General features: G+C 39.0%; 1 protein-coding gene across 1 annotated transcript in view; it reads right to left on the bottom strand.

Moving 5' to 3' along the window:
• Positions 1-25,816, bottom strand: part of GADL1 (GAD like acidic amino acid decarboxylase 1) — a 330,433-nt gene that overhangs the window by 34,017 nt on the left and 270,600 nt on the right. The window contains exons 13-14 of the mRNA XM_089690797.1: positions 19,191-19,242; positions 13,809-13,898 (exon numbers count right to left, since the gene is read on the bottom strand). Coding sequence (XP_089546923.1) covers positions 13,809-13,898; positions 19,191-19,242 — 142 coding nt within the window. The remainder of the gene's footprint in view (positions 1-13,808; positions 13,899-19,190; positions 19,243-25,816) is intronic.

The raw sequence follows: 25,816 nt of genomic DNA, 5'->3' as shown, positions 1-25,816 counted from the left end.
CAGCGATTTTTTTAAAAGCGTTTGCATTTTTATTCTGCAGCAACAAAAAACAATCCACTTTAACAAAAAAAAGAGCTGAACAAAACATGATAAAAATGCATCAAATAGGCACTGAGACTCTTTTCGACAATGTATCCCTTCCCACGCGACTCTGGCGTTAGCTTAACTCCTATCCCCATGCATGAGTAACCCCAGATATTGCTGTCATTACTCACCCCATATGTTTCCCCCCCCCCCCCCCATTAATTTATTTTGCAAATTTTTTTTTTTTTTCTTCACCTTCCACCTCCATCCCCCTCTTTCTGTTTCTATCACTTTTCTCTCTATTTCCCTTTCTCTCTTTTCTCCTTTCTCTTTTCTTCTCGCCTCTCGCTTTGCTATGCTACATGGAACACTAGACATGCCATCCTATCACTCTCCCCACTTCCATCAACGGCTCCTACCGCAATATGTGCCGATTTTGTAACTCTCCACCTTGCCATAAGTTTTTTTGTCCAATTCCTACGTTCAGATGCCATGATCACTCTTCCTATCGCTACAGCCCTGCTTGGCGAAGCACGAGCGCAGGGGATATTATAAGATGCAATTACACCCCATACTATACTATATTGGCTCCGGTTTGTTGCAAGCATAACCTTATTGTAGTCGGGTTTTGTATTATTGCATTATCATTATCTGTATTTTCTTGTTTGAGTTACTGCTGTATCGCTGTAGGTTGTGCCTGCTGTTTCGCTTAGGCACCCTGTACATGTCTTTTGTACCATTATGTTCTTTCTTAATAAAGGCTTTCTTTTTGGAAAAAAAAAAAAAAAATGCATCAAAAACGCATGTAGAAAAACACAAAACAAATTGCAAAAAGCACTGGAGAAAGCATCAACTGCAAAATGCATATATGTGAACCAAGCCTCAGGGTGGGCACAGCTTAGCATCAAAGTTAATGGGACCTAATCTGCCAGTGAGAATTTCTACACTCTATGTTTAATGTGCTTTAATGTAAGCAAATAATTATTTATGTAGTTGCAGAAAGTTTGGCATTTACCCTTCATTGGCTAGCTTAACTTATTAGGTTTTTAAGACTTTTCTTTGAAAGGTATGACTCACTGTATCTTCCATAGTTGTACTTATTTTTTTTATAATTTAATATTTTATTAATTTTTCGATTACCATTTCATACATACAAAAGCTAATAAAACAGACATATACATATAAATATTCTCAATTTCGTATGTCCTTATATCAAAAACATTGCCATTCATCTATTAATTTTTTACCCCTCTCCCCTCCCACCCTATTTCCCAAACCTCCCCATCCCCACCCCTCTCGGCCCTAATTATGCATTAACCATAGTTGTACTTATGATATTCCTCTACTACCCTTTGGAAACAATCTCCAAATCTGATCAAATATATTTTCTATGAATGCTAAAGTTCTATCTCTTTGTAAAATATAATTTTGCTATCTAATATAGAAGGCTGAACAGAAATAACCATTTGCTTCACTGGTTTCAGGACAGACAGACACTTTTACAATGACAATTGATTTGCCAACAAGCTATAAATCCAGATAGTTCTCATAAAGAGCTATTTACAACATGAAGCAATGGCCTGAGCGCTGGGAAAAACAGCACAAAAAAACAAAAAAAGATTTACAGCTTTAGAGGTTTTTTTTTTTTTAATTTGAGGCATCTATTAGTTGGCTGATCAGAGGTCAGAGCTGTGGTCCAGAAAAAGGGTAAGTAAAGAGTTTTAAACAGTATGAAGCCTAGCTTAGTTCAAATGTGTGTAAAAGACGAAGTACAAAGCACAAAAGGATGAATCATAAAAGGCATATTGGTATCTTGTAACACCTTCTTGGAGGTCCTGCAGGATAAATTAGAGAAATGTATCAAAACTAATATACCCTGCCAGCTATTGTATCATGATAGCTAGTACATGCTACTGTCACAATACCCAAACAGTGGCTTCTTTTGACTGGATGGAGCTGTTGTTCAATTGCCAATTTTCTGCCTCGACCCTTCAAATTTTCAGATCATAAAATGACAGATCGCAATGTGCCAACAGGGCCATCTACAGCTCATCACCACCTGACCGAAGTTCGGCCAGCATTACACTCCCACTACGAACCTTCAAGTAAATTTCCATTCTCTCCCTCATTGTTAAATCCTCATTTCTCAGGGAGAGAAGGGCCTCTGTGGCCACATACAAACATGAAGATTTTTATTACCACTTTTAGTGGCATCTGCTCCTAACGCTAGTTCTTCCCCAATCAGAAGAGTATAGTGGACCTACAATATAAATGGTTTCCCCCAGCTAATCTCTTAAAATGTACAGAATTTTGGCTTCAGAAATTTTCCAGCATTATTTATTTTGATGCTGTGAGCATCCTGACCTGCTATAATGCAAAAAAAAAAAAACAAAACAGTTGAGGTTCTCTTAATCCCCATTATCACATTCTGGTTACATTTTTCATTGTTGGTTTTATAAATTGAGAACAAAGAACAACAGGCTGATCATGAATATTTAGTAGTCGCTTATCAAAAATGCCTCACATAAAGGTTATGTTTTTTTTCTACCCAGAAGTTAATTGTGTGCAAATTAAATTGGTTTTTCAAGCAGCTACTAATTTCTAATCACCGGACACCAGATGTAATATTACAATTAAATCACCTAGACGAAAAAACAAAATGCCACTAAGTGAAAAGATCCCCTGTGATTTTTCTCTCTATTACCTCTCTGATATTCAAAGACTTAGTATGAGAACTTTACCAAGTGAAGTCACAAGGCTAATATAATGGCATACACAAACATTCGTCTTTGAAGTGTATCTTCATCAGCAACTGTCAGACTGTTATGCAATTATATGAATTTTAGTTTTTTTTTTTACTGTATATAAATAACAGTATTATTCATATTATTATAATAATAATTATTATTATTAATAGTAGTGGCATTAGCAGTATTAGTATCCCATCTTTTTTTCACTCTAATATTTTGCAAAGTACATGTGCAACTCTGACTTAGAGCAGCATTGGAAAGTGATGCTCTAGATTTCAACACCATCTAGTGAAAGCATTTGGAAACTGCATGCAATTTCCATATGTATTTTTTAAAACAGAAGGTAAAAGTTACTGCGGTTTTAGTATTAATACAAATATTTACAAAAATCAGTTTATTTTGTAGCATATAAAATAGAGAACATTGCTGTTGTACTTTTTTTTTCAAAATGTCTAAACTTTAAATCTATTAACGAGCAAAAAAAACTGCTTTGCCTGATTAGACCTGCAGAGATGATCTAGAGACTTCAAACAAACCTGCCATGTGAACAGGCTGCTTACTCTATAACAGTGAAAGGAATATTACACTATATAATATTTGGTCGTTAAACAAATATATGTTATATTAGTAGCAACTGGTGTCATATGTCATAGCAAATGTCATAATGGTGGGTGGAAATGATATTGTAGTTTTATAACTGTGGCTATAGGAGTATAACATGCTGTATATCATGTTCTCCCTGTACCTGCATGGGTTTCCTCTGGGTACTCTGGTTTCTTCCCACATTCCAAAGACATGCTGGTAGGTTAATTGGCTCCTGTCTAAATTGGCCCTAGTATGTGTATGTATGAATATGAGTTAGGGACCTTGTAAGCTGTAAGGGTGGGGATAGATGTGAATCTACAATATATATGTAAAACATAGCATAAATTGATGGTGCTATATAGGTACTTGTAATAAATAAATAAATCATAGTGTTGTCTGAGGGATTATATAATAGTGGCTGAAGGAATATGTGTTTTTAATCATAGCTGGAAACATTATATATAAGGTATGTCCAACAAATAATGAAAATGCAATTCTTACATTTGGAAAAGGCTCTGTGAAGGGCGAAGCTGGCCAAGGTCACTTGGGGTGGGGTGCCAGGCATAATATAGGACACTGATCAGTTGCATTCCAGCCCTGTCATAGTCAAGACATTCTTTTTTGTGACACCCTGTTCAAGTGCCTCGTATTAAGAAAAATGCGAACGAGTTTGGAACAGTGGTACATGATAACATTTTGTGTGAAATTGGGCAAAAGTGCATCAGAAACCTTGAAAACGGTGAGGAGAGCTTATGGAGAAGCTGCGCTATCATCTGCACAAGTGTACTGATGGCACAAGGCCTCAGGGAAGGACGAGAAGGTGTTGAAAATGAACAACAATCAGGACGACCCTCTTCATCAAAAATGAAACAGAATGTGGATGTAGTGAGGTCTGTTCTCAACCATGACTGACATCTCACTATCAGAATGATTGCAGAGGAAATGGGAATTACCATGTCCATTGTTCATGAAATCGTGACCCAAGATTTGAACATGAGAAAAGTGTGTGCAAAATGTGTTCCAAATAACTTGACACTTGATCAGAAGGAACACCGTCAACTCATTTGCCAAAACCTGTTGGCCCTTTTGGAAAGAAAAAAAGATTTTTTGAGTCGAGTGATCACGGGAAATTAATCCTGGGTGTTTGAGTACGATCCCGAGATAAAGAAACAAAGTTCAGAATGGCACACATCCACGTCACCTCACCCCAAGAAAGCTTAAATGAGCAAATCAAAAGTCAAATCAATGCTCATTTAGGTTTTTTTTTTTGGGGGGGGAGGGGGTTAATTCACATGGAATTATCCATAAGGAATTTGTACCTAATGATCAAACTGTGAATCAAAAAGTTTACCTGGAAGTTCTTGTTTGCTTAAGACAAATGTTTTTTTTTGTGTGCATCCTGAGACAAGCTCAACTGGGATCATTCATCACAACAACACACTGATTCCCAGTGCTTTGGCTGTCGGAGAGTTTTTGGTTGAAAAATACATCATGGAGCTTTCCCATCCACCCTGCAACCCCAACTTGGCTCCTTGTGACTTTTTCATATTTCCAAAGATGAAGAAGGGTTTGGTAGTGTGAATAACATTCAAAGAGCCACTACACAGGCTCTGAACACCATCCCACTTGAAGAATTCTAGGGATGCTATGAAGAATGGAAAAATTCTTGGCAGCTTTGTGTACTCCGACAAGGTGCTTGCTTTGAAGGAGACAATGTTCAATTGTAAAATTTTTAATTAAAAGAATTTTTAAAATATCATTCTCATTACTTTCTGGACACACCTTGTATATATATATATTTTACTTGTGACAATTTACAAGCTAGCGGTGCAATGAATAATAATGTTTCTGCTCCTGAAGTAAAAACAGATTAAAATCCTAATAAACATTTATTTAAATGACTACATAGCTAGGTTAAAAGTGAATATTTTATATGTACCTACATGCTTGCTTTAGGTCATATTACAAATTGAGAATTATCTTTTTATGAAATAAGAAGTGTACAAAACATTAGGTGTTTACACAGTTAAATACTTTAAAGCAGAGTAGCTGTAGTGTTCTTGGTTGCAGATGACTGGTCCATAGGTTTTCAACTAACGTGTTCTGCATCTATTCAGAAAAAAGACAAGAGGTTGTTTTGCTTCCATGGCAGTTGAGTAAATTCCGCCAGTTCTGTTTATCAGATTATAACTATGATGACTGTAACAACCATGTTACTGCCTCTAGAAAGAAGCAAAATAAAAAAAGAAATGGGTCAGCATGGAATTTTCAGTTTCGTTTAGGATCTTTTGCTTAGTCAGAAATTTGTTTCTGTATTATACATATCTGAACTGAGTTCTGCAAACTGTAAAGCCCAGCCACCCACTCTAACAACAAGAAAGGGATGTTTTATTGGCAGATACATTATTTTGAAAGCATAAGTCAAAGTTAAAGAAATGGGCAAACCAGAGAGGGAAGTATTTAGGGCCAGTTGGTGTCCTGTATTCATGTGTATTGCAAGGGCAGATGACAGGAGGAGAGAGCAAACAGATGACCTTATCAGTCACTTCCAGCCATTAACAGTTCAGTCACTGGGTGAGGGCTGGGTGGTGACCTTGCTGTGTTTCCTACAGTAAGTGCAGCAGAAAAAGTTGGGTCATCAGACTGGCTATGCAGCATGGCAGGGATGTTTAATTCTCAGAGATGGCTAGCAGATAAGACAAATAAAAAAATTACAAATTTGCCTTTCTCATTAAATTTACAGCTATAATCTTTACATTTAACTAGACACAGACACACTGTAGCTAAGTGGTTAGCATTTCTGCCTAGCAGCACTAGGGTCATCAGTACAAATCCCAACCATGGCACTACCTGCTTAGAGTTTACATGGTCTCCCTATGCCTGTGTGGGTTCCCTCCCACACTCTAAAGACATGCCGGTAGCTTAATTGGACCCTGTCTAAATTGTCCCTAGTATGAATGTGAGTTAGGGACCTTAGATTTTAAAGCAAAGCTCCGGGCAGAAATATTAGGACATATTTGTACCAGTGCTTCCCTACTTTTAAATAATCTGTTCATCTTCCAGTGTACACTTCTCTTGCCTGTCAGATATCCAGCCTTCTGTGATCAGTGAAGTGTCCTCCTCATATCCTGTTGCCAAGACCGGTGGCTGATATGCCCTCTATTTCCTCAGCAACCAGTCTTGTACAATCCCCCCTGTAGGTTTTTAGTAGAGGCAGGGGACACGTAATCACGCTGCTGCTCACTGCATTGGGTGGACCCAAGAGACTTGGAGTGTAGCTCTGATCCACCTACTGTGCTGTGTCATTGGATGCTCTGGCCTCTGCACTCCTGGGCTGGCCCGCCTCCGATAACCGGCACTTCACTGGCAGATCAGGGTATGCACGGCTCAGAGATAGCGAGCCTTATCATATCATCTTCCTATATTACACTGTGGGAAAACAATGTGAAATGTACTGTCATAAAATGAGGGCAAAGCAGGGCACATTTGTGTTGGTGGGTGGAGTCCAAAATGTCGCTATGTAGCACACTTCAGATCTGTTGCACATATGCCACATAGACTCAATATTCCAGGGCATGCTGCGATGTGTAGTCTCAGTGAGTGGTGACAAGCACTAATAAGAAGTGACATCATCGCTTCTGAGACACCTCCTCTCGGACCCTGGAGACTGAGAAACTTTCAGAGTAGAATGATGACAGCTTTGAAAACAGTGAGTTTTGGACATAGTTTTGAGCAATACAATGTCCGCCGTTTTGCCTAACTCACTATACTGGACTACTGTGCAAATGTAATCATCATCCTGGAGTTTTTCTTTAACCACTTGCCCTCCAGAGGATTTACCCCCCCCCCCCGTCATGACCAGGCCATTTTTTGCGATTTGCTTTAACTGACAATTGCACGCTGTACCCAAATTAAATTTACGGCCTTTTTTCCCACAAATAGAGCTTTCTTTCGGTGGTATTTGAGCGCTTGTGCGTTTTTTCATTTTTTGAACTATAAAAAGAAAAAGATCAACAATTTTGAAAAAAAAACAATATTTTTTACATTTTGCTATTAAACATGTCCAGTAAAAAAAAATGTCATCATAAATTTAGGTCAAAATGTATTCTACGACATGTCTTTGCTAATAAAAATCCCAATGCATGTAAATTAATTGGTTTATGTGAAAGTTATAGTGTTTACAAATGGTGGTATATGTACTGGAATTTGTTTTTATTTTTAACTAGTAATGGCGACTTATAGTGGGACTGCGGTGGGTATTCTGACACTGGGGGGAACTGACTTGGTGTCAATGACATCCCTAGTGACACCAGTACAGTGATCAGTGCTAATAAAAAGCTATGACACTGTACTAATGGCAATAGGCAGGGGTTAACATGTGGGGTAATCAAAGGGTTAACTGTGTGCTGTTTTACTATGTGGGCTGTGTGTGTGTTTCACTATAAGCATACTGCTTTGTATGGCTCTGTTATGCAGAACCATACAAAGCAGTGTGCAGGAGCTGACAGGGAAGAGATCTGTATTGTTTACATACAGGTCTCTCCCCCGTCGGAAATCGTTGGAGATCACTGGGTGCCAGCGGGGAATCAACGGCTGGGACCTGGTGATGACAGCCAAGGCCGCGAATGGAGCGATTGCCCCCTACCTGGAACTGCAACATCATGTATATATATGTAATTTTGCGCACCCGTGCTGCCCTGTAGCAGTATTTCTGCTATAGGGCGGCATGGACACAGTTAAGCTCCTTAAGGGCAAGGACTGAGATGAATGTACAAATACATATGTAAAGTGTTATGTAAATTGACAGCACTATATAAGTACCTGTAATAAACAAATGACTGTTCCAGGTAATGAATCCAGCCTTTACTGAGGGGGTCAGTTGGGATCTTGTTTCTTTTTTCTTTTGTCAAAATGAACAACAATGAACATTATACAACCAGATTGAACTCAATGGCCTGTTCATGTTTTTAACCTTGTTAATAAAGTTACGACTTCCATCTGCCAAGTGTTTGGTGATCTGTGGTGTCAGGCAATCATCACCTTTCCAGAGAGGTTCTTTTTAATTAATGAACCAAGCAATGACACTGCAGTGTACAAGACCTACTGTATGTCTACCACTAGCGAGCGAAGAGGATGCTCTGATTTAACTATACAGATATTCCCAAACTGGAAGACATATTATCTATTATTATTCAATAAAAAGCCCTGTTTGCACTAAAAGTTTTCTCTATTGAAATTCTTCATTTCATATTTCACTAAAACTTTTTTTGCACTCTTGAGGTATTTTTGCTTGAATAGAGTAAATAAAAAATAAGCTATAGCTCAGTTAGCAAAAAAAAAAAAGTGCTTTATTTCTGAAATCAAAAATTCAATCTAAACTACCAGGTTTATATCTTTAGAGTTCCTCAGGCAAAACTATTTGATTTCAAAACAACACATTACTTTCTAAGGGAAATGCAGTACAAAGTTCAACGAAAAAAAAAACACATCTGACAGAACAAAAAGCTATTTCTTTTTTAATGTTCGAGAATTAATACACTATTCAAATTGGTATACCTTTTACAACATAATTCCTTTGCGACAGCTAAAAGGGTCATCCTGACAGTGTCACTGATGACTAACAATTTATTTACTACTTATATTGATTTTCTGTTGTATGATTTAAATAGAATATCTATATCTTTATTTATCTATTTATTACAGGTTTAGATCTATACATTTTACAACATTTTTTTCTTTGTGATAGTTAAAAGGGTCATCCTGACATTGTCACTGATCACTAACAATTTATTCATCACTTTTAGTGATTTTGTAAGACTGATTTAAATGGAACATCTATAGCTTTACTTTATTTATTAGAGTGATTATATCTGAGCTTTTTAAGGTTGGGACTCTTTTTTTCAAATTGCTTTTGTTGCCCTCGTATCCTAATGCAACCCTGTCAGTCAATAAAAAGAACCCTAAACAGGGCTTCCTGAAAAAGAGGTGAATATTTACTTTTCTTGCTGCCTATGTCACCAGAATTCTCAGCAGAAGTCTTCTAGGAAACTATTCCAGAAGCATCAATCTCCATGGTCCCTACGCTGTTGTCAGTGATTCCTTCTGGCCAACCTCAATGTCCAATGGGGCACTGAAGTAATGTTGAGAAGGCATATAACCCCCTGTCAAACTGGCCATAGACCATTCAAATCTTGGCCGGTTCAGCAGAGACTGGCTGAAATTCAAACCATGTATGGGCAGACAATGTATCCAAGCTGATCGATCAATCAACTTGGGTACAAGCAGTCTGTCAGATTTTACATGCGATTATTACTAGCGGCTAATATAGCTACTAGCTGTAATCACTGTGTTCTCCAGGTGGGGGCGGTTCTCCCTGCCCCTTCACCGGCACAACACAATGGCTCCACAGAAGGGATTCTGCGGAGAAGGGACACTGACTGTGTTGATGGGGGAATTAAGCGATTCTAGGAAAGAAATATGCTCCATCTATGGCTGGCTTCAGACTTCTGTTGCTGTAATTGATTCAAACACTCTCTGTCCTGGTGACTATTGTTTTCATCAGAACAGGAATCAAGGGGAAATCTTCCAGTGGAGACACCTGTTTCCATTCCATTTGTAGAGTTTTTTCCTTGCTGTTGTTTTTTTTTACAAAAAAATTAAATGAAATACCCCTAATGGGACACAGAATGAAACTAATGTATGGGAATAAACCCATTCCATACTGTCCAAAACTAAAATGCCTTTTGATAAACTGAAAAGCAGAACAAATTGAAATTGTTCTTTGTTTTGGATAAAATGGAAAATGAATACATCTATCATGTGTTTATTGTTGACTTTGCCCCGGTTAGAAAGGATCCCTGTTTTCCTGTTGCATTGGCAGTGGTAACTGAGACAAAAAGTGAGAAGAAATCTCTCCAGCAAGGACATATACAGTTTGATCCTTGGTCAGGTTTTCCCTGCTGTATGTGTTCTAGTTGTGGAGTTTTCCCTTATATCAGTCCCAGAGACAGCAGTCACCAATACAGGAAATGAGGGCAAATAAAATCATTTAGGACACTGACAGAAATGAAAACGTGAAAGGTGTTCAAACTCTTCTCTAGACAGTCCAAAACTAAAACACTACAATTTGGAGTTACACTTCCATTTGCATTTAAAGCTGATCTCCAGACAAAAATTTAAATACACATATAGAATACATATAAAGGAGGTGTTTTAACTGCTATAGTATTTGCATTTCTGTATTTCCAATCCTGAAATTAACACAGCCCTGCCACACACCATTTACAACTGAGGAAAATTCTGGTGTCCTCTGACTAGTGAAAGAGCAGCAGCAGATTGATGAGGCCGCCTCTCTCCTCACTCTGCTCTCCCCTCCTGTTATGTTCTTTGTCAACACATTGCATTTACCAAACTTGTCCTCCCTCTTCCAGCCTGACTGGTGCTGTACAGGGGTTTGGAAGAGGCTAATACTATGCCAAACCAGGGGCGGACTGACCATTTGGAAACTCGGGCACTGCCCGAGGGCCCGGAGTCAGTAGGGGGTCCCATGAGATGCCCCTGGTGCCTTTTTCATAGGCTTTTTTCAGTTTGGGCAAGGACACAGGGGCCCCATGATCCCCTATTGCCCGGGGGCCCCATGAGTTGTCAGTCCGCCCCTATGTTAAATTATTTACACTAGATTTATTGATGTATTAATGAATCCATTCATGCATTAATATGTGTTTTTTATATCTGCTTAGAATTCAGCCTTAAGTTTAAAAAAAACAAATTAATGGCTCTGCACTAACGTAAAAAAAAAGGTCTGGGTATTTTTGCTGTAAATGGGGAAGACAAAATTATGTTAAGAATGATGCACAATATAGAGTTCTTCTTAAAATTACACTACAATTATGACTTGCTAGGAAACATTCATTCACTACAGGGAATAGTTTAGTTAATAGCCTGGTCCATCTAGAACTCACTGGATGGATGAATCTTATTTCTCTCACTGATTCCTTATAGGAGACTTTCTGGCAGTGACTCATATGGCTGGGCTCCTAAATTACTTGTTTATTTTATATATGATGGAATACATTTCAGATCAGGACACAATTGTTAAATATGTAATGGCTGCAGTAGCTGTGCTGAACTAAAATTATAATTGGGGATATCTTACTAACAGACATCCTGAGAAAAATAGACAACATATACAACCTGTGAGCAATCATTCAAAATTGAAATATTAATTTGGGTTTTAAGATGACCTTTACAGCCAAAACACACTTTTTTTGATGCAGTGCATTGCCATTTTGAATAAAACCGCAATGCTCTAAAGCAAAAGTCTCCAAACTTTCCATCCATAATTTTTATCAGTAGAAGGAAATTATGCTCCCTTGTTGGTGTCAATGGAAAGAATTGTGCCCTATTGTTGATATCAGTGAAAGGAATATTACCCTACCTTTAGTGTCAGAGGAAGGAATAGTGCCTCACCATTGGTGTCAGTGGAGGGAATAGTGCCTCATCATTAATGTCAATAGAAGGAATAGTGCCCCATCATTGGTGTTAGTAGGAGAAATTATGTTCCATCGTTGGTGTCAGTGGATGTAATAGTGTCAGTTAAAGGAATGGCACCTCATCGTTGATATCAGTGGGAAAGGTAGTGCCTTGTATTAGTGGGAGAAATAGTGCCCCACAGACAGGATAAAGGCAAGCATCTGGCTCATGGACCAGAGTTTTGAGAGCACTGCTCTAAAGCATTGCAGCTGCAACATACAGTAATGCACTGAATGAGGAAAGAACAAACAGAGGGCACACAGGCCTAGTGCATTACCATAAAAAAAGTTTAATAAAAAGTAAAGTAGGTGTTGTACTCACAAATGACAATATAGTCAAGGCACATCATAAAGAACAGCTGGGTCAACACCGCACTGAGTAACAGTCCGCAATAGGGAGTGTAATCATCCAATAGACTGACGCGTTTCGAGGACTTGCCTCTTCGTTCATCCATCCATCCATCAATTTATTTAAATGCGAGCAGTGCAGTGAATCATCAGGGAAGGATTTTTAATATATATATGTGTAACTTTCTACTTTTTTATTTGTCATTTGCACATTTCTTTTGGTTCATATGATTTTATGATTGTCACTAGTTTCAATGGTTTTATTTATACTTATATATTTTTATAGATCTTTTGTGTTTACTTATACTATGTCAATTGCCCCTGTGACTCCTCGACCTGCATAGGGGAGTGTCCAGGACAGCCCATGTGACCTTTGGTTCAACTAGGAGTGAGCATATAAAAGAGGGAGCAGACATTTGGTCAGTTGGCTTTAAAGAAGAATCAAGTCCTTGAAACGCGTCAGCCTATTGGATGTCTACACTCCCTATTGCAGACTGTTACTCAGCGCGGTGTTGACCCAGCTGTTCTTTATGACGTGCCTTGACTATATTGTCATTTGTGAGTACAACACCTACTTTATTTTTTATTAAACATTTTTTATGGTAATGCACTAGGCCTGTGTGCCCTATGTTTGTTCTTTCCTCATTTAGTATATTTGGATTCCCCCAGTCTATTTGAGGGCAGCAAGGTGTGCATGTTCCAGGACATTCTTAATGTAGTTGCAGCCTGCATCGAGTCCATCCCCAAGCACAGGAGCATTTGTGTTTGCTGGTACAGTAATGCACTACTGTCCATTGTGGTGCAATGTGTCAGAGAAAATGCTGCATATGCATTTTCCTTCCATTCTTGAAAATGAATGGACTGCCCTAATGCAACACAAGTTGATGCATGACACAATGCCAGTTAATGCAATGCACAAAAATGGTATGGTCCCTATAATAAAAAGCCTACCTCAAGATCTAAGATTTGTACCTGAAACAAATCTATCAGATGGCTTTGGTAACGGCAGAGGTAATTTTTGAAAAATGGGCTTCCCACATAGTCTCTGTATGAATTCTGGTAAAACTCTGTTCCAAAAAAAAATTGGGCTGTATAGTTTAAACAGTTTTGGGTCATAAACTGAATAATTAAAACAGTTCACAGAACACAACAATGTAACCAACTACAGTTCATTTTATTGTGGTGCCATCGGTGATTGTTATACCACATTTTGCATTATTTTGTGAGTTCACATTAATCAAACATGTAAAATAAAGATAAGGCAGTATAATCCTGGGGCTGAAAAAAAAAACAAATCAAAGCGGATTTTAAAATTCAGTTTTAATCAGTTCTTAACTTTTATACAATTCTTCCACAATCTAAGTTGATGAATGCTAGAGAAGGTTCCATATACCTGATAAATATGTAAATATAGCCTGTGTTGAAACATTTTGCAAATTTATCTTTTAGTAGCTTGCATTCATTCACATTTACCACATGGGGGAGGCAAAAACTTATTAAGCTATAAACAATGACAAATGTCTTATATTCTGCTTTTTATAGCTACGACTTTGATGGAATTCAGTCTTACCTGGTTCAGTCGTTGCCAGTATTCTGGTCCCTTCTCCATGTCTCTTAAACTTGGTGGAATGTACCAAAAGCATATATTTGCAAACTCTGGCTGTAACAGAGAAAAAAAAAACAAGTTAAACTGTAAAATGTATAGAAGAAGAACATATATATAAAGGCATAAAGTGTTCCTAAACCCAAGAAAATAATGTATTTTATTGTAGCTTATCAGTGTTTAAATGTTTTGGCTGCATTTGTTTTCTTTTTTTTTCAGGCTAAGTACATATTCTACAGAAAATACCTATTGATACAAACCAAATCCAAAGTGTCCTTGTAACTTTCTGTGTACTGAACCGGTATCTAAATCAATTTTTTAACCCCTTTTTTCGTAGACTAAAAAAAAAAACCTCCTTCCTATGTTGTAGATAAGAGAGGTGAGGTGTTTTGTTGTCCTAATACATTTCCAAACCTATGAGGACAATTTTGCTCCTCTCTAGATACAGTACAGTGAGTGAGTGTCATCCTAGAACAAGAAGCGTATTACTGGCAAGGTCAACAAGTAAAAAATACAATTTAAAAAAAAAAACGAAGAAAAAAGAAACAACTACATCTATGACATATAAGGACTGGTAAGCTGCAAAACATAAAAATGTTCATTTTGGGTTTAGATGTGCTTTAACCGTTTGCCCTCCAGAGGATTTACCCCCTTTTCTGACCAGGCCATTTTTTGCGATACGGTGCTACATTACTTTATCTGACAACTGTGCAGTCATATAACGCTGTACATAAATTAAATTTATGTTATTTTTTCCCACAAACAGATCTTTCTTTCTGTGGTATTTGATCACCTCTGCATTTTTTATTTTTTGCGCTATAAACAAAAAAAGACTGAACAAAACAATATTTTTTACTTTTTGCTAGAAAACATATCCAATAAAAAAAATTTAAAAAATAAAATTTCATCATAAATTTAGGTCAAAATTTATTCTGTTACATGTCTTTGCTAAAAAAAATCCCAATATGTGTAAATTAATTGGTTTACGTGAAAGTTATAGCTTCTACAAATGGTGGTATATATATTGGAAATGTAATGGCAACGATCAGCGACTTATAGCGGGACTGCAGCTGGCATTCTGCCACAGGGTGAGATGGGCATTCTGCCACTGGCTGGGAACTAACTGCCACTGGCATCCTCAGTGACACTAATACAGTGATCAGTGCTAATAAAAAACACTGACACTGTACCAGGGGCGGACTGACAACTCATGGGGCCCCCGGGCAATAGGGGATCATGGGGCCCCTGTGTCCTTACCCAAACTCAAAAAAAGCCTATCAAAAAGGTACCAGGGGCATCTCATGGGGCCCCCTATGGACCCCGGGCCCTCGGGCAGTGCCCGAGTTTTCAGATGGTCAGTCGGCCCCTGCACTGTACTAATGACACTGAGCAGGAAGGGGTTAACTTTTGGGAAATCAAAGGGTTAACTGTGTGCAGTGTGTAGTTTACTATGTGTGCTGTTTTACTATGGAGACACACTGTGTTGTATTTCTCTGCTGTTCTTTTTTTTGTTTATTTAGCAAAAAATAAAAAAAACTCAATGGTGATTAAATACCACCAAAATGAAGCTCTATTTGCGTGAAAAAAAATGATAAAAATGTAATATGGGTACAGTGTTGCATGACCGCGCAATTGTTTTCCAAAGTGAGGCAGCGCTGAAAGGTGAAAATTGGCTTGGTCAGGAAGGGGGTAAAAGTGCCCGGTATTGAAGTGGTTAAATTAAATAAAAATGAATGACAAAGATTTATGTGCAACCTGCTTGCCTAAATGTGTATAGGTAGGTTTGCTTACTGTGTCCTTGTCATCTATTGACCCCAGTTCTGAAAAGTATATGAGATTATTTCAACACAGAAAAGGGCCATGCCTGCTGGCCCTCCAGCCATGGGGATACTAGCCCATATGTTTGCTGCAACCAGGAGCAGGTCAAGCTTTTAATTTGAAAAAAAAAATGCCAAAAAATAAAATCTAACCCATTTTGTGTAACCTGTTAACATTTTGGCTCTGTAGCCAGGTGCATTAAAAAGACCCTGTCACCATTTAAAAAAAAATGCATGTAAAAGCAAGTATTTTACATGCTTACTTGCTGTAAATTTCCTTTCCATGCATTATTTGTTATTTAATTGCAATATTCCTCTCTATGATGACCCAGAATCTTCACCCCTTCCCTCCTTACTCAACCTTTTATGTAGTTGTTGAAGGTGAAGTGAAGGAGAAAGCTGTAGTAGTGTCCATTTACTTCAGGTACAGACCCCTTTAACTCCTTTGCAAACCACAACTCCATCAGTTCCTTGATTTGCAAGGGGAAGTTAAATTGGTTGTAATCACTTACATACAGTATACCCAGTAAAGTGACTGGCCTCAGGTGATGTACAGAGATGAAACAAAAGTGAATGGCCTCAGGTGATCTACAGAGATGAAACAAATCCTCCTACATAAGGTGTACCTGTTTATCTGAGCCCCCCTCTCTTCTCTATATCCATTTATAATGATAATGTCCAGAATTTATAAAGTCTGTCTGAACCTTCATAAAACAGGAGGCAGAGAGCTGAAATTACACACTGTAGAGCTCAGTGAGGAGACCTCTGAGAGTTGATTGGCCTCAGGTGATGTACAGAGATGAAACAAATCCTCCTACATAAGGTGTACCTGTTTATCTGAGCCCCCCTCTCTTCTCTATATCCATTTATAATGATAATGTCCAGAATTTATAAAGTCTGTCTAAACCTTCATAAAACAGGAGGCAGAGAGCTGAAATTACATACTGTAGAGCTCAGTGAGGAGCCCTCTGAGAGATGATTGGAAGGAAGGGACACACACCCCTCCACACTGCTCACAGGAACAGAGCTGAGGCTGTCAATTACAAGCTGTGTGCTAGAGTTCCCTCCCCTGTCACCTTTTTTCTCTTGGTGTCAGGAAAACTTGTCAGAAGTGATAGTACAGGAAGGAGGCAGCAGACAGAAATGACACTTAGTGCTCTTAATTGAAACAAGTGCACAATATAGAGAGATATGCTAGAGATAGATTTCTTGTCTGAGGTTTACCATCACTTTAAGATCCTCAGCTTCCCACCCCCAACAGCTCAGACTAGTCTCACTTAATAAGTCAGAGGTGGCAGGGCAGATAATTTGCAGCCAGGTGAGATGCCCTTCACAGTCAGAACCAGCATGTGGGCAACCAGGCAGAAGCCTAATAGCTTGTTCATGTTCCTTGCATCCCTTCAGCTGTTCACCTGTGTTACCAGAGCTACCCTGACATCACTGTGAGGAACACTCTTTATGAGCACAATAGAAAGTAGTTATGTTCTGAACTGTTATACTAAAGTAAAGATAAGCAGCTTGATTCTCTGTAGCTATAAAGTCTTATAGAGATTTTGCTGTGCGGCTATATGTTACCCTGACTGAGTCGCAGAGAAATTGCAGTAAATAGTCTATAGGAAAATAGTAAGCGACCGCTATCTGAGACTCAGGAAAAATAGCCGCTAGAACACCAAAAAAGGCAACCAAGGACAAACCTTCCAATAAATCTATATAGAGAAAAGGTGCAGCGCTAGATGTAAATATAACTAGACATATTATAACAACATGCTGAATGAACATAAAATAGACATAAAATAATAGTAAAATCGAGTGCAAAGTAGTGAATCACACTGGGTGAATATAAATGAGTAAATGTCCCAAAATGATTCAAACGCTACCATGGGGAACCACTAGATCCAATTGAAGTGCGTGAAAACGGGAGTCCAGTGTATCACACAGTGGATAATGGATATAAAGAATGCGCACCGTTCTAGAGGGACCACAGATGGTGACACAGTGCTAAGGCCTTTGTGGATTACCTACCCTGGATGAGATTGGATGGTGCATTACTCTGACCCTGCTCTGGCAGTAGATGACCACTACCTGAGAAAGGATTTCTTATATGCGCATTTTTGACGCATTTCTGGTGAGTGCGCATTCTTTATACCCATTATCCACTGTGTGATACACCGGACTCCCGTTTTCACGCACTTCAATTGGATCTAGTGGTTCCCCGTGGTGGCGTTTGAATCATTTTGGGACATTTACTCATTTATATTCACCCAGTGTGATTCACTACTTTGCACTCGATTTTACTGTTATTTTATGTCTATTTTATGTTCATTCAGCATGTTGTTATAATATGTCTAGTTATATTTACATCTAGCGCTGCACCTTTTCTCTATATAGTAAATAGTCTATGTCTGTGAAGCTCATTATTTTGCAGTATATGCATGTTTCTTTACATTCTGAACCTATGTTGCAATATTGATACTAACTTTCTACCTGTTTAGTAAACTGCAAGTTACAGTTACCCTCAGGCTGATCAATCAGGCAATTACCTAGTCTGCTAAAATACTATAGAGTGTTAGCTGGGTGACAGCTCTGAGTCTGCTGAATTCACAGCCAAGATGATGGCCCCCAGCAGCAGTCTCAGAGCTTTTCAGTGTCTACACAAAGGAAACTTTTACAGGTAAATAACATTATTAAAATGCATTAAATGCACATATAAACTTTATAATAATTTTTGTTGAATTATTAGTCTAGTGACAAGGTCCCTTTAAAGAAAATAAAGTTAGACATGCAGTAATTCAAACTACAGTAATGTGTTTTCAAATACATAAAAAAATGGTAAAATGCACACAAATGAACATACCATGCATTTCTGTGTATTTGTAGCATAGCACATATGTAACATGAACACTCTCTGTTCTTGAATATAACTCCCATAGTTGTCATAACACATTATATAACACATCAACAGTGCCCTTCAACACATATACGTTCATATGATGCATAGGTGTAAAGGTACCCTTACAATGACAGAACAGAGACAACCTAAGATCAGAAGTTCAGACAGCACATCAAATGTATGGTTATGACGGCATTAAGTGCCATTCATTTATTTGGAGGGGCCTTTTTGGGATTTTAAAAACTATAACTAGCAATGAAGAGCTTTGTGCCAACTGTAACTTGGACTTTCATTTATGATATGACTTAGTTCAGAAAGGGAATGTGGTTCATACTGCCATCACAATAATAACAAATAATAATATTAACAATATTAATACTTAATAATTAGATAGAAAAAGTAACAATGTGTGACAGCTCATATTAACCTACCATGTCCTAGTTTTCAACACTGTAGTTTAGTCACATTATTAAAACATTATATAATAATTGGTTTCTAAAGCATACTCCCCTCCATGCTCTTTGATTTTGCAATAAATTATTAGTGTTTTATTCCAAGTATTTCATTTTGAGATCAAATCACTTAAATTGACATTAGTAGAATTACTTAATTAAAAGATAAAAGAGAAAAAACATCACATACCTCCCAGAGAAGTTCAAACCCGTCTCTTTTCTTGATTTCATTTGCTAGATATCTGCAAAATAAAGGAAAATGACAGCTTATATGTGATGGCTAGGGGTATGGAGCATTATCCTTTACATTTTTTACTGACATCAGGTGAATATTAAGAAGAAAATGTAACCCCAAGGCATGTATATGACTTTACTTCTAATTGTTACATGGACATAATGAGATAGGAAGGAATATGCACACAATATAATGCAGTAGAAGGGGGAAATATGAAGACATTCTACACTTTTATAGACACCAGGTATTAGAAATGAATGCAATATACAGGTAATACTTCATAAATGATTGAATAAAATGAAAACATAAGCTACATTCTACAACTGGAACTGATACAAGCTCTGGATTATTAATGACTGACATCAGTCTAATTAAAATCAGGGTTTTGATATGAATTAAGAAACCAACCAGGTATCACTTCTACTTTCTTTCCTATATATGGGAGAACAGTTAATATGCAAACCCAGTACCAGACACTGTCCTATACTTTAAGCCATACTCCAGGCAAACAGCTAAACATACAGATAAAATGCATACATGTACAGTATGTATAAAATGTATAGTTGTTTTCTCTATCAAAATATTGTATGTCCATCCATCCAGTCCTGAGATTTACATAGTTCTGCTACACAGCCATGTACAGCGAATTTCGATCCATGTATGGCCACTGCGGTTGAACAGAATTGACCTCTGTTCAACCAGCCTGTCGGATTTTCACGACTTGATTGTGCTGAAGAATATAGTCTGCAGCGCTGATATGTGTATTCTGATGGTGGGGAAGTACAGCCACTGGTACAGCCACTGAATTGCTTCCATTTGGTACCTGACAGTTGGTTTGTCAGATTTACAGCTAATGGGAATGTGTTGGATACATTGGTAGCAGTAAACTTGTTGAAGTGTAGAACTCTACTGTTGTTGATTAAAAAACAATTTCCTACTAGTGATCTATGCTCATTTCAGAGATTTCAGTACACTTTGTAGCAGGCTCCTACCTTTTTCTGTTCTGAAGAAATAGCTGTTTGTTCCACCTCCTTTCCATAATGATTCGTAAATGTGAGGGGCTGCCTCCATTATATTCACCTGGGGCACACAAAGCGGGAGATTTACTAAAATTGGAGCACTCAGAATCCGGTGCAGCTGTGCACGGTAGCCAATCAACTTCTATATTCAGCTTGTTCAATTAAGCTTTGCAATAAAACCTAGAAGCTGATTGGTTTCTGTGCAGAGCTGCACCAGATTTTGCACTCTACAATTTTAGTAAATATTCCCAATGTGTTCTGATGAGGAAATCTTCACCATCTTTAGTAGACAAGTGTTAGGGGGATATCCCACCAAAAATGTTTTTTTTTGTAGAAGGATGCCTACAGTTTTACTTGATGTTTTGTGGAGACTTATGATGAAATTGGTTAGCCAATCACAGAAGCAAGAAATGGGGTATTTCATGTACTAATGATGTGCAGCAGGGGTGTTCAACTTTTTGAAGAGCGAGGGCCACTTAAGTGACTTTGTAACCCATTGTGGGCCACAATGAAATGAAATGGTTCAGAATTTTAATGTTTATATTTTGAATAGCATAATAAACATTTTCCACTTGCAGCCACTGAATGCTGAATGGGAGAGAAGGAGAAGCCATCTTTCAGCGATTGAAGGAGGAAAATGGAAATGATCATTTCCTGTATATATAGCCCCCGCTGCCCCTCCTGTCCAAGTGTAAAACAGAATGTGAGAGGGAGGCTGCACGGTCCCCCTGGAGCATGAAGCAGGGTTGCCGTTGCGACCCCTGATGCTACACCAGTGGTTAGGGGTGTGTGATAAAAAGACAGCTAAACTATGGGGTTTTACCATACCCCAAAACTGCAAATGTAAACGAGCCCTGACTGTCATGTGCCCCTTTAAGGATGCTTGCACACTGATGCTCTGCTTTGCCATGGACTTCTATTATATGTTGTGGGTGTGGTGCACTTTCAGAAGGTGCACCAAACTCACAGGATATAATAGAAGTCTATGGCTAACCTGCAGGAAAGCCATGCAAGATCTGTGTGAAAGCAGCCTAATATTTGGTAACTCTTTTATAGGTGCTAATATTCTCTTTGCAAAAGTGCAATGTATGTATTGTTTAATACACTGACTTTTTCCTTTTCCAGCTTCTGCTGGTATCACTCTCCAGGCTGCTAGAAAGGTCCCAGGTGAAGTGCACTTGGTATTACTCTGTCTAGGACAGGAGCTGGTGCTACAGAGGAAGCATTGTCTTATGCTGCTCCTGCTCTCTTCATGGCCACCTGCTTCCTTCTCTACCAACACCAGCGTGATGCACTTTGATGCTCTGGGATGACAGGTCAGCAAGCACAGATCGCGATCAACAAGTTGCCGACCCTGGACATGCACTGCCACCGTCCGGCCGTTTATATACATGGGCTGGACGGGAAGTGGTTAATAACATTAAAGTGGTAGTAAGCCTCAGGAAAAAAAAATCCCCTGCAAGGTAATGTCATATTGTGCTAGTATGCATCTCAAACTAGCACATAATGAGGGACTTACCTTAAAACGAAGCCCTCACCGCAGCAGAGGCTTCCATCTTTACCTGGTCTTCCTTTTTGGTTCGCGAGCTCCAGTTGTCTGACTGGTCTGGCCGCAATAACGTCACTCCCATGCGCATGCGTCCTGGGCCACGACACAGTATTCTGACGGAATAACACTGGTATGCTCTAAAAAAGAGCGAATATCTCCTAAATAGTGCACATTCATTTTACCTACAAGTAAGCTTTATTATAAGCTTACCTGTAGGTAAAAGTAAAAAAAAGAAGTTTACTACCACTTTAACCACCTTCCGCCCGCCATATAAGGCAATGATGGGCGCAAGGCGGTTCTCTCTTTGTGGGAGGACATCATATGATGTCCTCCCACTCTAACCGCGCATGCGCAGCTCCGGGAACGCGCAGCGGGGTGATCGGTGGTGCGCTGTGTCCCTCGAAGATGTCGGCTCGGTCATGTGATCAGCTGTGTCCAATCACAGCTGATCGCATGTAAATAGGGAAATGCCGGTTATCGGCATTTCTCTCCTCACGAGCTGTCACGCTGACAGCTCGAGAGGAGAACCGGTAATTGTCATTCCTCGGAGGGGACATGTACACTGATCATCAGGGCACTGATGATCAACGTGCCCTGATGATCAGTGTAGCCCCAGCAGTGCCAGCTGTCAGTGCCCAACAATGCCAGCTGTCAGTGCCCATCAGTGCCTCATGAATGCCACATATCAGTGCCTACCAATGCACATCAATGCCACATATCAGTGCCCACCTGAGCTGCCTTTCAGTGTCACCTATCATTGCCAGTCAGTGCCACCTATCAGTGCCTATCAGTGCCGCCTATCAGTGCCCATCAGTGCTGCCTATCAGTGCCGCCTAACGGTGCCAGTCAGTGCCACCTAATGGTGCCAGTCAGTGCCGCCTATCAGTGCCGCCTATCAGTGCCATATATGAGTGCTGCCTTTCAGTGCCCGTCAATGCCCATCAGTGCCACCTACTAGTACCTCCTCATCAGTGCCCATCAGTGCCACCTATCAGTGCCCATCAGTGCAGCCTATCCGTGCCCATCAGTGCTGCCTATCAGTGCCCATCACTGCAGCCTCATTAGAGCACATCAGCGAAGAAGAAAAATTATTTATTTACAACATTTTATAACAAAAACTAAGAAAAAACTTTTTTTGCAAAATTTTCAGTTGTTTTTAGTTTGTTTCTCAAAAAAAAAAAAACCCAGAGGTGATTAAATACCATCAAAAGAAAGCAATATCTTTCTCAAAAAAATTTCAAATGGGTACAGTGTTGCATGACCGCGCCATTGTCATTCAAAGTGTGACAGCGCTGCAAGCTGAAAACTGGCCTGGGCAGGAAGGGGGTATAAGTGCCGGTAGGCAAGGGGTTAAATTATAAAATGGCTCATGCAGCACTTTTTTATGGTCTATGAATATTTTTAATAAAAGTGGAGTTTTTCTGGCTTTGGGTCAGGGACCTGCTTTTAACGCCACAGGATCAATAGCAACAGCCATTATGCTGAAAGTCAGTGAACCTTAAGCAACTGCTTACCTCCTGGGATTTACAAAACTACAGTCTCTGCAGTGTACATCTAGTGGATAACAAAAAAATCCAGTGAGTGGCAGTTACGTTCGGCAAAATGCGTTGTTAATGAGAGAGGTCAGAGAAGAAAGGGCAAACTTATTTTAGCTAATACAAAGTCCACTACAGTTCACCACTAGTCTTCACAACAATGATGTGTAGCAGGTCATTTATAAATGTGTAGCACATTGAATTTGAAGAGAATGGACTTTGGCAGCAGATGTCTATGCCAGTTAAATACAAAAGATAAGCCCACAGTGGGTAAAACTGTCTGCAGACTGGTCTAATGAATCTAGATGTATCTCTGACCAGAATTTAGTGTACAAGACGTGGTTGTGTAGGCAACAAGTGTGGGGGAACTGTGTAATGCCATCAAACGTAGCAAACATAAGCTGATTGGCCATCCCAGGGTGCAGGGAAATATATTTTTTCAGGATGGTGCAACAGAAGCAGATTGTGTGGCATTGGAGTCTCTAACTAGTTTCTATTGCATTTTTTTTAACAAACAACTGCATGCAACTAACGCAACACAATCCTATGTGAATAGAAGCAGTGAAAACTAAAAAAGATATCTGTAGCCTCTATAAATATGGCTTGCATCACAAAGTTTTTCCAGTAAGCATGTGTATACAGAACTGAAAACTAGTAAAGGTATCTTTCTTTAACCACTTACCTACTGGGCACTTTCACCCCCTACCTGCCCAAGCCAGTTTTGAGCGGTGTCGCACTTTGAATTACGATTGCGCAGTCATGCAACACTGCACCCAAATTAAATTTATGTCCTTTTTTTCCCCACAAATGGAGCTTTCTTGTGGTGGTATTTGATTGCCTCTGCGTTTTTTTTATTTTTTTGTGCTCTTAACCAATATTGAGAAAAAAACCACAATATTTTTGACTTTTTGCTATTAACCTCCCTAGCGGTCTGATTATGTCCATATTTCTGTGCTCAAAGCGGTACATTTTTTGCATGGAAATATGTATTTTTTTTATTGTAGACCTGTAATTTTTAGGAATAACACTGAAATCTGTCCGAACAAGAGTCTAGTAAACGTCCCGGGTATGTTAAAATTTGAAACACAAAATCATAAATTATAATTTAATAAATAATCATAAAAAATAATACTATAATAATAAATTTAATTCAATAATATAATCAAATCAAAAACACTGAAATTTGAAAAAGAGCGCCAAGTATGCACATCACTGAGTAAAGTTAAAAAATCATTTTCTGTGTCTGATGACGAATTTCCCACGAATCATTATCACTCAATTCTGCAAGTAGTTCTAATTTACTATTTCTGTTCTCTAGCTGGTCTAAAACCGATTTTGACCTAAAGGGACGCTTTTTGGACGCCATTGACGTTTCTCAGTTTCCAGGTAGAAAGAACAGTAAAAATGTAGGCAGGGCAGAGGACAAAGCACTAGGGACAAAATGTATGTGAAATGGTTTGATACAGTAATGTTTTACTATGTGATTTTATTGTATATAGTGAATGTCACTTTTTGTCATTTTCAAATTTCCCGCCATTCCGTCCCCCGTACGTCCCGACGCTCGCAGGGGATGGAACCCAGAAGACAGATGCCGGCATCGGCCGGAGGACATTGCCAGGGACACTGCAGGAGGGACATTGCGGGAGCGCAGGACAAGATAAGTGAAGAACAGATCCCGGAGCAACGCCGCATGGTAAGCCCGAGTGTAGCTCGGGGTTACCGCTTGTGCTACTGAAACTTTACCCTGAGCTACACTCGGGAATACCGCCAGGGAGGTTAAACATGTCCAGTAAAAAAATTTTAAAAATCTAATTCAGTCATAAATTTAGGCCAAAATCTATTCTGCTACATGTCTTTGCTAAAAAAAATCCCAATATGTGTAAATTAATTGGTTTACGTGAAAGTTATAAAGTCTACAAATGGCGGTATATATATACTAGAATTTTTACATTTTTTTTAATACTAGTAATGACGGCGATCAGCGACTTATAGCGGGACTGCGTCGGGCATTCTGAAACGGAGGGGGGGGGGGGACTGACTGTTACTGACATTCCCAGTGACACTAATACAGTGATCAGTGCTAATAAAAAACACTGACACTACTAATAACACTGGGCAGAAAGGGGTTAAATGTACACACCAAAGATTAGGTTCTACAGATAGGAGTCACTTGATAATGCTGCCATTATTTCCTTTTAATGTGTTTGCCGTGTATACTAGATCAATGCTCACTCTGCTCATAATAAAGTGGTAATAAACCCAAAATAAAAAAATTTATATTTTGCAGTTTACCAATCCCTAAATGTGGTGGCTCTAGTCATTTTCTCTTTTGAGATTTTTTCCCTCTGTTTTTACCTGCTGATCTGACCAGTAACACACCTCCTGCTTTAGAGTGACCCCACTCTGGATGAAGGAGCACAGGGGGCATCTTTGGACAGCCTGGGGAGGGGGGTGTTAGGTCTAGTTCACCCTGGCTTT

Source organism: Staurois parvus, unplaced genomic scaffold (assembly GCF_062004578.1).
Source record: "Staurois parvus isolate SC_StPar_1 unplaced genomic scaffold, SC_StPar_1.0 ptg000021l, whole genome shotgun sequence".
NCBI classification, from domain to species: Eukaryota; Metazoa; Chordata; class Amphibia; order Anura; family Ranidae; genus Staurois; species Staurois parvus.
This window is presented reverse-complemented; position numbering and strand designations above follow the sequence as displayed.